At 34.9% G+C, this 12,100-nt stretch overlaps 1 protein-coding gene and 1 pseudogene across 1 annotated transcript; both read right to left on the bottom strand.

Annotated features, from left to right (window-relative positions):
* Nucleotides 1-6,376: 6,376 nt before the first annotated feature.
* Nucleotides 6,377-8,427, bottom strand: LOC107009829 (annotated as a pseudogene).
* On the bottom strand, nucleotides 8,360-9,171 carry LOC114076042. The gene is made up of 2 exons (XM_027914323.1): nucleotides 8,976-9,171; nucleotides 8,360-8,869 (listed from the first exon to the last, which is right to left on the bottom strand). Exons 1-2 carry the CDS (start codon nucleotides 9,139-9,141, stop codon nucleotides 8,634-8,636), a joined length of 402 nt encoding a protein of 133 aa, XP_027770124.1. The 5' UTR covers nucleotides 9,142-9,171; the 3' UTR covers nucleotides 8,360-8,633.
* Between the last annotated feature and the right edge of the window lie 2,929 nt (nucleotides 9,172-12,100).

Below are 12,100 nucleotides of genomic sequence, written 5' to 3'. Positions count from 1 at the left end.
TAAGCCTATTTTTTAAAATTTAGAAGCTTCTTTCACAAGACTCCGACCACTAAAATTTCACATTCTTTTGAGTCAGAGTAGTCAAAGGAGAAGCAATGGACGCAAAACCATCCACAAACCTCCTATATTCTAGACCCAAGAAACTTCTTATATCGGTTGGAGCCAAAGGTCTAGGCCAATTTCAAACCGGTTTGGTTTTCTTGGGATAAACTTTTACATCCTCACTAGAGATAATATGACCAACAAACACAACTGATCTTAACCAAAGCTCACACTTGATATTCTTGGCAAACAGTTCGTGTTCCTTCAAGATTGTAACATCACTCTCAAATTACCCATATTATCCCTATATGAAGATATAACTAGGAACTCATAGTGACCAACCTAGTTCGGAAAGCATTTTTAGGGATCTCTTCACCTCTCAACCTAAGTTAATGATAGCCCGACCTCAAATCAATCTTAAAAAAGTAACTCACACCTTGGAGTTGATCAAATAAATCAGCAATCCTAGGGAGAGGATACTTGTTCTTTATAGTGACTTTATTGAGTTGACGACAATCAATACACATCCTTAGGGACCCATTCTTCTTCTTCACAAACAACACCGGAGAATCCCATGGAGAAATACTAGGTCGAATGAAACCTTTGTCTAGCAAGTCTTTGAGTTTCAGCTCTTTTAATTCAGTCGGAGCCATGTGATAAGGATAAATTAAAATGGTGTTCGTATCCGTTAATAAGTCAATACAAAAATCAATTTCCTATTCGGAGAAATTCCAGGAAGATCATTATGAAGGACCTCCAGGAATTCCCTAACTACGGGGACTAACTCAATTGGAGGAGTTCCGGAGTCAAAATCCTTGACACTTACAATATGGTATAAAGTCCCTTTATAGATCATCTTACAAGTATTTAGACAAGAAATGATACGACCCCTAGGTATAGAATTTCCCGCCTTCCACTCTAAGACGGAAGCAAACAAGCATGCAAACAATCCATTCCCAAAACGATATTGAAATCAACCATATCAAGTTCTACTAATTCAACATGGGTAACTCTATTGGGCAACATTATAGGACAATTTCTATATACCCTTTTTGCAACCACCAAATCACCTACTGGAGTAGTTACCTTAAAAGGTTCATTTAAGATATCGGGCAAAATATCAAACTTTCTAGCTACCAAAGGAGTAACAAACGACATGGTAGCACGGGGATAAAGTAAATCTATAGAGAAGACTTGTAACATCGATCAGCACATCGGGAGAACTCTCTTGTTTACCCCTAGAGCGGAGAGCATAAAAGCAATTGTTTCTTCGAGCATCAACATTAGAACCACTTGCTTAAGCTTTCCACTACCCTTTTATTTCCCCTTCACATTGGGGAAATCTCAAACTTTGTGACCACTTTTGCCACACCCAAAGCAATTCTCCATCCCCATGGGAAATCACCCATATGTTTCCTGCCACACTTTTCACAAATAGGCTTCTTGATTTGTGAACTAGTACCTCTTCCCTTTTGAGATTTAGGGTTAGACACCCTAGGATCACAAGCCTTGGGAAATTTAGAAAGGACTTGATTGGAGAACCTCTTCTTGAATCTAGGCTTATCTTGAATTTCCAACCTTCCCTTTGAAGAACCACTTTCAAAAGACTTTTCTGTCACGCCTCTTGTTCTTCCTCCTTAGTCTACTTTCTTCCACTTGTTGAGCATGAACCATTAGACGGGAAATATTCATATTATCATGAATCATAGACAAACAACATTCTTCTAACAATTAATTAGACACTCCTACGAGACAACGACTCATATCAACCCTTAGGATAGACACCAAGGATGGAGCATACTTAGAAAATTTAGTAAACTTCAAGGAGTAATCAAGTATACTCATACCTACTTGACGAAGGTTGATGAATTCTTCCACCTTATATTTCCTCCACTCTCTAGGAAAGAACCTATCAATGAAGAACCTCTTGAAGATCTCGCTTGTAACCGAACCACCTCTTAGAACCCTAGTGTCCCTTCATTGAGTATACAAGTTTGCTCCACATCTTTGAGTTGATAGGCGACCAACTCGACATTTTCACTCGTAGTCACACCCATATCAAATAAGATCTTGTAAACCTCATCAAGAAAATCTTGGGGGTATTCATTATCTTTTGACCCAAAGAACATAGGACGGTTTATCCTAGTAAAGTCTCTCAAATGTGAAGCCATAGTGCTAGAATGTGGAGGCATACGATGTCTAACTTCCCGATTCACTAGAGCCGTAATAGCTTGGACTTGATAAGTAACGTCATTAGCTTAAGAAGTCATGACTTGGGACAAATTGAGAAAATCCGCCCTTATCTCTCCATCCATCATAGGTGGAGGAACGACCGGAACTTCATAACCCATAGCAACTTGTTCAAGTGGAGGAACTTGATTAACTTGCGGAGGAGGTTGGTTTTCATGAGCTCCCGCATAGCAATCCCTTCTTCAGCCTTTTTTGCGGCTGCCCTTCTAGTAGTCATACATATAACCGCAAAAAGAGGTTTAGCTGAAAAGAACACATCAAGTAAGACTCTAGAGGCACGACTTAGGAATACATGAAAATGAGAATTTCCTAAGCATCACATAGTCTCTCATTCATAAGTGTGGAGTGCTTCACAATTATGAATAAGAATTCAAATAGACGTGTTTTAGTGAGACATCGATCCTAAGGATATTCAACCTCATGCTCTGATACCATGTTTGTCACTTCAGAGAGCACCCTCATGACGTAACCGGCGTCGTCATCCTCGGAGAGGACTAAGACTAGACTCTTATCATTCTTCATAACATATCATAGGTTAAAATGCGGAAAAATTAGACCTTTTCGATACATTTATTGTATGAGGTGTTTACAAAGACCTCTCACTTACACATCATATATATATATATATATGGATTTTACTTAGACTCATTACATAGAAAGCTTACATAGGCTTCTACTTTTGAGCTACATACACAATATAAAAAGATAATCTAATAGGAATGTCTCACATTTAATCCATCTAGAATGAGTACAACATTCAGGCATAGCCCATACTTTATTACAACAAAAGACACATATAGGCTTATACAATAATAGTCTTCAAATGAAAGAGAAAAAAACTAAAGTTCTTTAGACTCTAAAAACATAAACTAACTAGATAGTGGCATCGCCCTCCGAATGGTGAGGACATACCAAACTTGGAGAATGAGAATCCAAGTCTTCTTCAAATAGCCCTCTAGAAGCTCAACGGACGGAACCTACATAATTGTAGAAATAATGAAATATGGGTTAGTACACCACTTGTACTAAATACGGAAACATGCATATAAAGCATTTAAAATCATGCTAAAGGGGACATTTGTTCAAATTCATGCTAAGTTACTTTGAAAAGCCTTGTGCACATCAAAGAAACCCATATAAGCCAATAATCACATATTCCTTAAGACAAGACCATATAAAACACAAAACCAACATCATCAAGTAAAAACCAAGTCAACATGTGCAATAGCATATTTGAGTACATACCCAAACAACTCCAATCATCATGTTATAACAACAAACATGTTTAGGAGTTCATAACATTACAACGTATGCAAGACCCTTACACAAAACCCATAATCAAGCCTGCAAGTGCAATGACGAAGTAAAGCCCCATAACCTTACTCAACCAAGTAAACAAAACAAAGGATCACAAGGAATGCCTAACCACACATAACATAGCATCAAGAGTAGTCATCATCATATTTAGCAATATAGACCAATAGCATGTTCATAAATGAAACTAAATCATATAGGATAATCAACAAGTAAAGTCAACATATGAAAAACAATTTAAATATATAAGACATAAGAACAACCTTCTTGGAATTCCCTCAAGGCCATCTAGTGCAATGTATAGATAGAGTCTCATACCCCTACATAGACTAAGTCAAACCCCTTATGTCACCCTAATTAGTGTTCACTTTGTTACTTTATTTTCCTTTCAGGAATAATTGCCTTAACCAACATAGTCCAAAAGAGCTAAATGTGGAATCCGGTGTCATGAAACCCTACACCTAAAAAAGGTGGTCTATTTTCCAAGGTAGTACCAAAACATGAATATAGCATCTTGGTGGATCCACTAGAGGGTATTCCTATGGAGGCAACATAGTTCAAGAACTAGGACACATGTTGAGACCCTCTTTATGCCATTCGCATTGTAATCTCTATCATATGAGTATAATTGTGAACCTACCTTCCCTCCTCGGGAAGGGACACTCCTCACTACTAGTTCATTTGGTCACTACAAGATAAACACTCTCTAAAGAAGGGAAATCTAGTCCCTGAAAGTTAAAATCTGGTCTCAAATGAGCTACATCGATAAGAAAAAACTGGTCGCTCCTCGTCTTAGAAACTACCATCGCTACTGGTAATTAAGAATGAGTTCAAAAATCTTGTGCCTAAATGGTTTTGAGATGAGCCAAAACTCTGGTCGGGAGACACTTTTAGCGACTATATATCTCATCTAAAGTAGACCATTTATATCATGAAATTCATGTCGTTAAGCCTCTTTTGTGACGGTAAGAAATGTATTCCTAATAGAGTTTTAGAGACGAGTGATACCTCGTCATAAAATAGCATATGAGACCATAAAAATCTGTTCCTAGAACAGCTAAAACGACCTTAACAAACTGGTCCTAGAGAAGTTTAAAGGATGAAAAACAATCTGGTCCTAAACAACTTTAAAGACGAGAATCAATCTAGTCCTAGCTTATACATTCGAGACAGCAACAAGTTGGTCCTAGAAAGCAGCAGGTTTGATCCTTGAATCATTAATATAACAAGAACAAAATTCATCAACAAATACCAAAATGATTACTACTAAAAATATGGAAACAAAAGTATCATATAGCTAGTGAAAAGGGGAATGAAATAAGAGTGTGATTGATTATCTCATGATATTTGCATTCTTTAACAAAAAAATATTGGATAACATCAAAATTTTTGCAAAACATACATAGCAACCATTCTAAACTTGCATCTCCACTGAAGAATGAACAAAACTCTAGCAGAAAACTTTAAAACTTCAGTCTTTGTCAAGTGATGTCCAAAAAGATCAACAAAACTTGCAAGAAAAAAGAAAAGTCTATTAGAAAACTTTGAGAAACATTAGACAAGAATCCAACATCTATTTTGAAGAACCACAACTAAAGAACATTATGTAGATAATAGAAACAAATTGAATGAATTAACATCGAAGACGAGCTAGATTAACATCTCAGCAGAAAATGTTAAACATAGCAGCTGGCAGCAATATTGTTGCAGCATAGTAGAAAATTTCAAAACAAAATTTTATGTCGGCAAAAACATTCAAAAAAGAGTAGCTGGCAGCGCTATATTGTTGCAGTATAGTACAAAATTTCAAAACAAAATTTATGTCGGCAGAAACTTTTAAAACAAAGTAGCTGGCAGCGCTATATCGTCACCTCACTTCAACTCGCCTCCTCCTCTAACTGACCTTGCTTGTATATATAAATTAAGAGTTCAAATGTAACTCCAACTAATGTTGTCTACACTCTACATTGGAATTACTAGATCTAATAATAGGGTTGAAAATGGCGGCTCGACGGAATATCTTCCATCTACAGGTGGACTAACTGAATAACATAAAAGACAAGCATCAAGTCTAAAACAGAGCAGTTGGGAGCAATCTTACAGCAGAGAACCATCAATCTCTATTGTTACAGCTTATATAACTTGTAATATAACCATCAAGTCTAAAAGAACATAGAACATTGAGAACTTTCTCATTTTCAGAATTTTCCAAAAGAAATTGATCTATTTTTCTCATGTTTCACCTTTACTGTCAGTTTGATTGGTACACAAATTAACAGTTTGTGTATCCTCACCTGTGTAACCAATATCCTCAACATGTGTAACCAATATCCTCAACTTCATAGTTTCTATACAAGAATGTGCCAAAAAAGCATTTACTTGTGAGTGAGACTTAGCAGACCTAGTAGAGTTGGAAATCATAAAGAAATAAACATAGTACTAAAAGCAGCATTTCCCAAGTTATTCTTAGCATGTGATTATTTCACATAATTCACTCTCCAAAGCACAAAGCAGCTAAGAAATATATATACAAACACTAATTATAGTGATAACATCACACAAACAGGAAACCATCTCAGACCAGACAAAGTAAGATTCACACATGCATTTAAAGGTTGCTAACAATAGATCAAAAGCTTTCCAAATATTTCATCAATCAGATCAGATAAGATTCATTTTTAATATTGTATATTATTCTATTTCACAATTAACACAACAGAAAACAAGTTGAGTATATTGTTACTAACATGGTTGACTGAAAAGGTAGTTGTCATTCAGTTAAAAAGGATGATGTTTCAGCTAGCACATGTGATTGATGACCCTTAAAGAGTTCTTTCATTTTCAGTACTTCTTTCATTGCATCTTCTAAGGTAGACAGACGATTGTTCAAGGATTTGTTTTCCTCAGTCAAGCATTTGTTCTCTTCATTCAAGGATTTGATATCCTATCGAGTTGATCGTAATGCAGATAACAATTCGGCTTTTGAGGAAGTTCCACCTTTCAAGTCTTTTGCCTTTACTCCATCCCCAAATCCAAATACGTGGCTACGAGTTTGAGGTCCACAACATTTTTCAACAATCTCTATGGCAGGTAAAGATAGATCTTCTTGAACCATTTCTTCGAGTTGAGCCTACAAAAATATATCAAAGAACATTTTCTATTATAACTCATTACAATTTCAAGTAATTAACATATTTAATTTACAAAACGCACATATTTTTCAATTGCTTCAGGTTTAACAAGCTAGTTATCTTTCTTACGAGTCTCAAAGAAAATAGTTGCAAAATCTGGTGGATTTCCATCTTTCCCTCCCTTCACATCAAGTCAAACATGTCAAGTAAAACACACCTCATAATATTTCATTTAGAAAAGTAATTTTATCATAATACCTTTTGATAAATAATCTCTCGAATGGGCTTGCTACCAATACGATGTAACATCTTTAGCTTTGCTCGATTTGCTGCATTCCTTTATGCTTATTGACTAGATTTGTTCACAGTAAGCTTCTAGTGTAAGTACTTAAAAATCACAGAGAAGTTGTCTTTAGAAAGCCTCTGTTGGCACATTTAGAGCCTGTTTGGCTCAGCTTAAAAGCTGGTCAAACTGACTTAAAAGCTGATTTTTGACTTATTTAGCTGTTTGGCAATACTCAAAATAGCTTATTTTAAGTTAAAAAAAACTTATTTTAAGCCAAAAGTTAAAAGCTGGGGTAGGGGTGCTTTTTTTTTTTTTTAGCTTATAAGCTGTTTTAAGTTGACCACATTTTTATCTTTTTGCCCTTAATATTTTTATACAATCTTCAAATTACAACATAACCCTAACAACTCTTTCTTCCATTTTTCCCTTTTCACGTTTGGCATAGCAACTTCAGCACTTTTATCCAAACACATAACTGCTTATTTTAAAAATAAGTTTCAGCACTTTCAAAAGTACTTTTTTAAAGCTGCTTTTATTAAGCCCATCCAAACGGGCCCTTAACCATGCCAAAAAGAGAGATGATGCAGACTATTAGTTTTTCTTCCAGGTCTATTAGTTGCTTAAAATGGAAATTAAACTGTATAAAAGAGTAGAAAGCAAACTATTAACTCAACAGGTGTACCTGAAAACTTTCCGAAATGAAGTGTTCTTTTACCAACCATTCCCACTCTTTTTTATCTACTCCTCTTGGGACATTCTTAAGAGATTGTTGGATAGGCTTGTCCTTCACGTATTTTTAATGCAAGTGTCCTCTCCATTTGTTTCATAACTCTTTCATCCATTCCAATATATGATCACGATGCTCATTCATATCAACACTCTCAAATTTGTTCTACAACAAGTGAAACATAATTTGAGTTATTATTTTCAGACAAAAAAGAGGTATCATAACATCAAGTGTATATTTGTTACCTCAACTGCTGCCCACATGTGATTCAATTTTTCTTGCTTAATATCATGCCACGATGATACCCCCAATGGACAAATATTACGATCACGCACAATTTTTCCCAAATGCCTCGAAAAAAGATTGCTATTTGTTCCAACCGTTCGATTATTGAAAAATGTGACTTTCAGTTTTTGTCCAATTTCAAGTGAAGCAACTTGTTTGCACATGTTGCTTCCTCGAACTCTTCTTACCTTTGTAGGATAAAATGACCCTACAAAAACAGAATTTTATAAAAACTATAGCAATCAAACTAGATAATTAATACTTACTAACATATGAATTAAAAATATCATACGTTTTTCTATTGTTTGAGAGTGGTTCATAACTTGATCAACAGATGGAGGTAATGAAACATTGGTTTGCATGTTCTCTTTCTGAAGAATGAAAATTTTCATTTTTTGAAGTTCTTTATTAGCATATATGTTAGAATTCAATTTTGTGCATTTAGAAGGAGTTTGCATATGTCGATTATCAGAAACATCACTCTTGTTGAAAGATTCCACCTCATGTTCATCACTTCCCAAAGAGGAGCTCAAAGATCTAGTTCTCTTCTCAAGTCCCTTTCCTGTAGCACCCTAGACTCACTTAACATGATATAAAGTTAATCCAATAAATTAAAACCACGGTATATTTGTAAAAACATATATAACATATTAAAGAAAATCATACTTGTTTCAACTTCTTGTGTGTATTTCTTAACTTGATTAGTCATGGGAGATGCAATATCAATTTGCATATTCTCTTTCTCAAGAGCCATGAAGTTCTTATGCATCATTCGTATTCCTTGACTAGTGGACATGGTAGAGTTTTTAAGTTCTTGTCCATTCCCTGTAGAACCTGAAAAAATAAATCACACAACTAATAGTTGAGCACATTTTGCTCCATATTAAAGGTAAAAGGTCAAATAAGATCCCTTAAATTGAAAAAATACAAAATATTTTACTTGTTTCAATTTCTTTGATGTACTTCTTAACTATATCACTTGATTGAGACGATAAATTACTGTTGGATGGCAGACCTCCCTTCTCACCCAAAGATGTAAGACCTCGTCCTCGACCCTTTCCAATAGCACCTGGAGAAACAAACGTATATCTGATAGTTTTCTTCATATTAGAACCACTTTCATTTTAAATCTTCAATGGTTTCATCTTGAACCTGCAAAACGAGGCAAAACATTAAAAATTAAACTTGAAAATGTCTAATTATGTAATAATAAAAGAAATTGTGTCATCATAACATTGAATAATAAAATACTAATACACAAAATATACTTCACCTCATTAGTTCTTTTTCTTTTCTTTTGGGAAGGACTTCCTAACTCTACAATATCATCATCCATTTGTTCCACAATATCAAAGGAATCACGATGTTGAGTCTTTATCACTACTTGCCAACCTTTGTTGGAATTATCATTAGCATAAAACACTTGAGATGCTTGATTCGCTAAAATAAATGCCTCATCTGTTTTCAAAAATCTACTTGGATTAACACTCACAAAATCATAGTCATCCTTTTTAACTCCTTTTATTTCATCATACACATCGAACCAATTACATCGAAATAAAATAACTCTTCGATCTGTGATAAATTGCAACTCAATCACATTTGTCAAAACTCCATAGTAATCAAGGTTCTCACTATCTTCATCATTCTCACCAAATACAACAACACCACAATTTTGAGTCCTTAACTTGTTATCATACTCTTGCGCATGAAACCTATATCCATTAGCAACATAACCATTAGAACACACTGAATATTTGGTGGGACCGCTTGAAAGTGAGAGTAGATCTTGCATGATCTGACTATCATCTTGTTTATGCAATTGTGCAACCTATCAACAAGATAATACTTCATATTTTAGAATGATTATTACAATATAAAAATATCATTTTTTAATATTTATGTATTACTCACTCTATCTTTAAACCATTCAATAAATTGTCGGCTCCATTCTGCATTAGACAAGTGTCGAGCATTCTCATGGCTTTGTGCAAACTCTCTATAAAATTGATGTAAACCATAAGTCTCATCTTAAAAGTTATTAACCTAAAAGAAATAAAAATAATGAGATGATATAAAAGAAATCTTCATACTTGAGATAAGGTAAGACTTCATCACAGTTATTCAATATGTATATATGTGCTTGTTCTAGTTCATCTGCATCAAGCTTACATGGATTTTTAGCTCCAAGATTTTTTCGAGGTTGACTAAAAATAGATAAACCACCATTTGATTAATTTAAATGACTGTCTTAATTTTGTTTAGGACGGTTAAATCTTGTGTCGACCTTATGCAAATACCTTGAACACAAAGTCATACATTCATTTGCAATGTACCTCTCGGCAATGCAACCTTCTGGACATGCCCTATTACCAACGAGAGATTTCAAAAAATATAACCATCGCTCCACAGGATACATCCACCGATAATGAATCGGTACATCAATCTTATCTTCAGTAGCTAAATGAACAGGTAAGTGCACCATGACATAAAAAAAAAAGGAGGGATAACCTTTTCCAACTTGCAAAGTGTTATGGGTATTTGTGCTTCAATTTGCTCCAAGTTTTCAATTCTCAACTCTTTCGATCCAAGAACACTAAAAAATATAGATAATTCAATAAGAGGTTCACACACTTCTTTGGACAACATACCACAAAGTGCAAGAGGGAGTAGATGCTGCAAGAGAACATGACAATCATGACTTTTCAATCCAGATATCTTGTGATGTTTCAGGTTCATACATTGAGAAATAGTAGATGAAAACCCATCAGGAACCTTTAGATTCTTTAAGAAAAGGCACAATTTGTGCTTATCTTCGGGAGACAATGTGTAGCATGCTTTTGGAACTTCAATTTTCTCCCCCTTTTGGATTGGGTGCAATTCTGTCCTAATGTAAATCTCTTGTAAGTCTAATCGAGTATTACTTGTGTCGTTAGTCTTTCCATTGAAATTCATAATTGTCCCCATGATATTATCACATATATTTTTTTCAATATGCATAACATCCAAATTATGTCGTAACAAGAGACACTTCTAATATGAAAGTTCAAAAAAGATACTTTTCTTGTTCCAATGATCCATTCGGTTTTCATGTGATATCTTCTTTCTTATCTTATGATCCTTTGCTAACTGCAACCCTTCAAGATCTTGCACTTGATTAAGTATCTCAACACCAAAACACATTTTTGGTGGAGGCCTTTTCTCCTGTACCGTCAAATGACCCCTTCTCACTTCGCCATTTGTGATTTTTAGAAAGATACCGCCGATGACCCATAAGACACTGCTTCTTACCCTTAGTTAATCGAATTGAGTAAGGGTCTTTATTACAATAAGGGCATGCCAATTTTCCTTTTGTGCTCCATCCCGATATGCTGGAAATTCATTGATGGTCCACAATAAAGAAGCATTCAACCTAAAATTTTTATTAGTTGACGCATCATAAGTCTCTATACCAACTTCCCACAACTCCTTCAATTCCTCTATTAAAGGCTGAAGATATGTATCAATTGCATCTCCTGGACCATTTGGACCTGGAATAAGCATTGACAAAATAAAGTTTTCTTGCTTCATACAATACCAAGGTGGTAAATTCTAAGGGATATGAACTACATGCCAAATACTATGTGAGGTTTTTGAATTCTGAAATGGTTGGAATCCATCACTAGCAAGTCCAAGTCGTCGAACATTTCGAGGCTCAACCACAAATGAAGGATGAAGTTCATCAAATGATTTCCATTCCATTGAATCAGCCGGATGCCTCATAATTCCATCATCCACTCTTTTATCCTTATGCCATGTCATCAGAGTAGATGTCTTGGTAGACATAAACAATCTCTGAAGTCTAGGATTTAAGGAAAAATAGCGTAAAATCTTTGATGCTATCTTTTTACCTTTTTTTATTCTTTGTTTCCCCACTATGCTTATTTGTTTTCCATCTTGATGCACCACAAACTTTGCAAGAATCAAGTAAGCTATCCTCCTTCCAGTATAACATGAAATCATTAGTACAAGTATCAATTTTGTTGTATGAAATACCAAGATATTTAATTGTCTTCTTTCCGTCAT

The sequence above is a fragment of the Solanum pennellii genome, chromosome 2 (assembly GCF_001406875.1).
Source record: "Solanum pennellii chromosome 2, SPENNV200".
NCBI lineage: Eukaryota > Viridiplantae > Streptophyta > Magnoliopsida > Solanales > Solanaceae > Solanum > Solanum pennellii.
Note: the sequence above shows the minus strand (reverse complement) of the source record. Positions and strands in the feature narration are given on the sequence as shown.

Coding starts and splice junctions, on each gene's coding strand:
- LOC114076042 (XM_027914323.1), bottom strand. CDS start 9,141: ATGAAGAAAACTATCAGATATACGTTTGTTTCTCCAGGTGCTATTGGA. Junction 8,870..8,975: donor CATCAAAGAAATTGAAACAA/GTAAAATATTTT, acceptor TTATTTTTTCAG/GTTCTACAGGGAATGGACAA.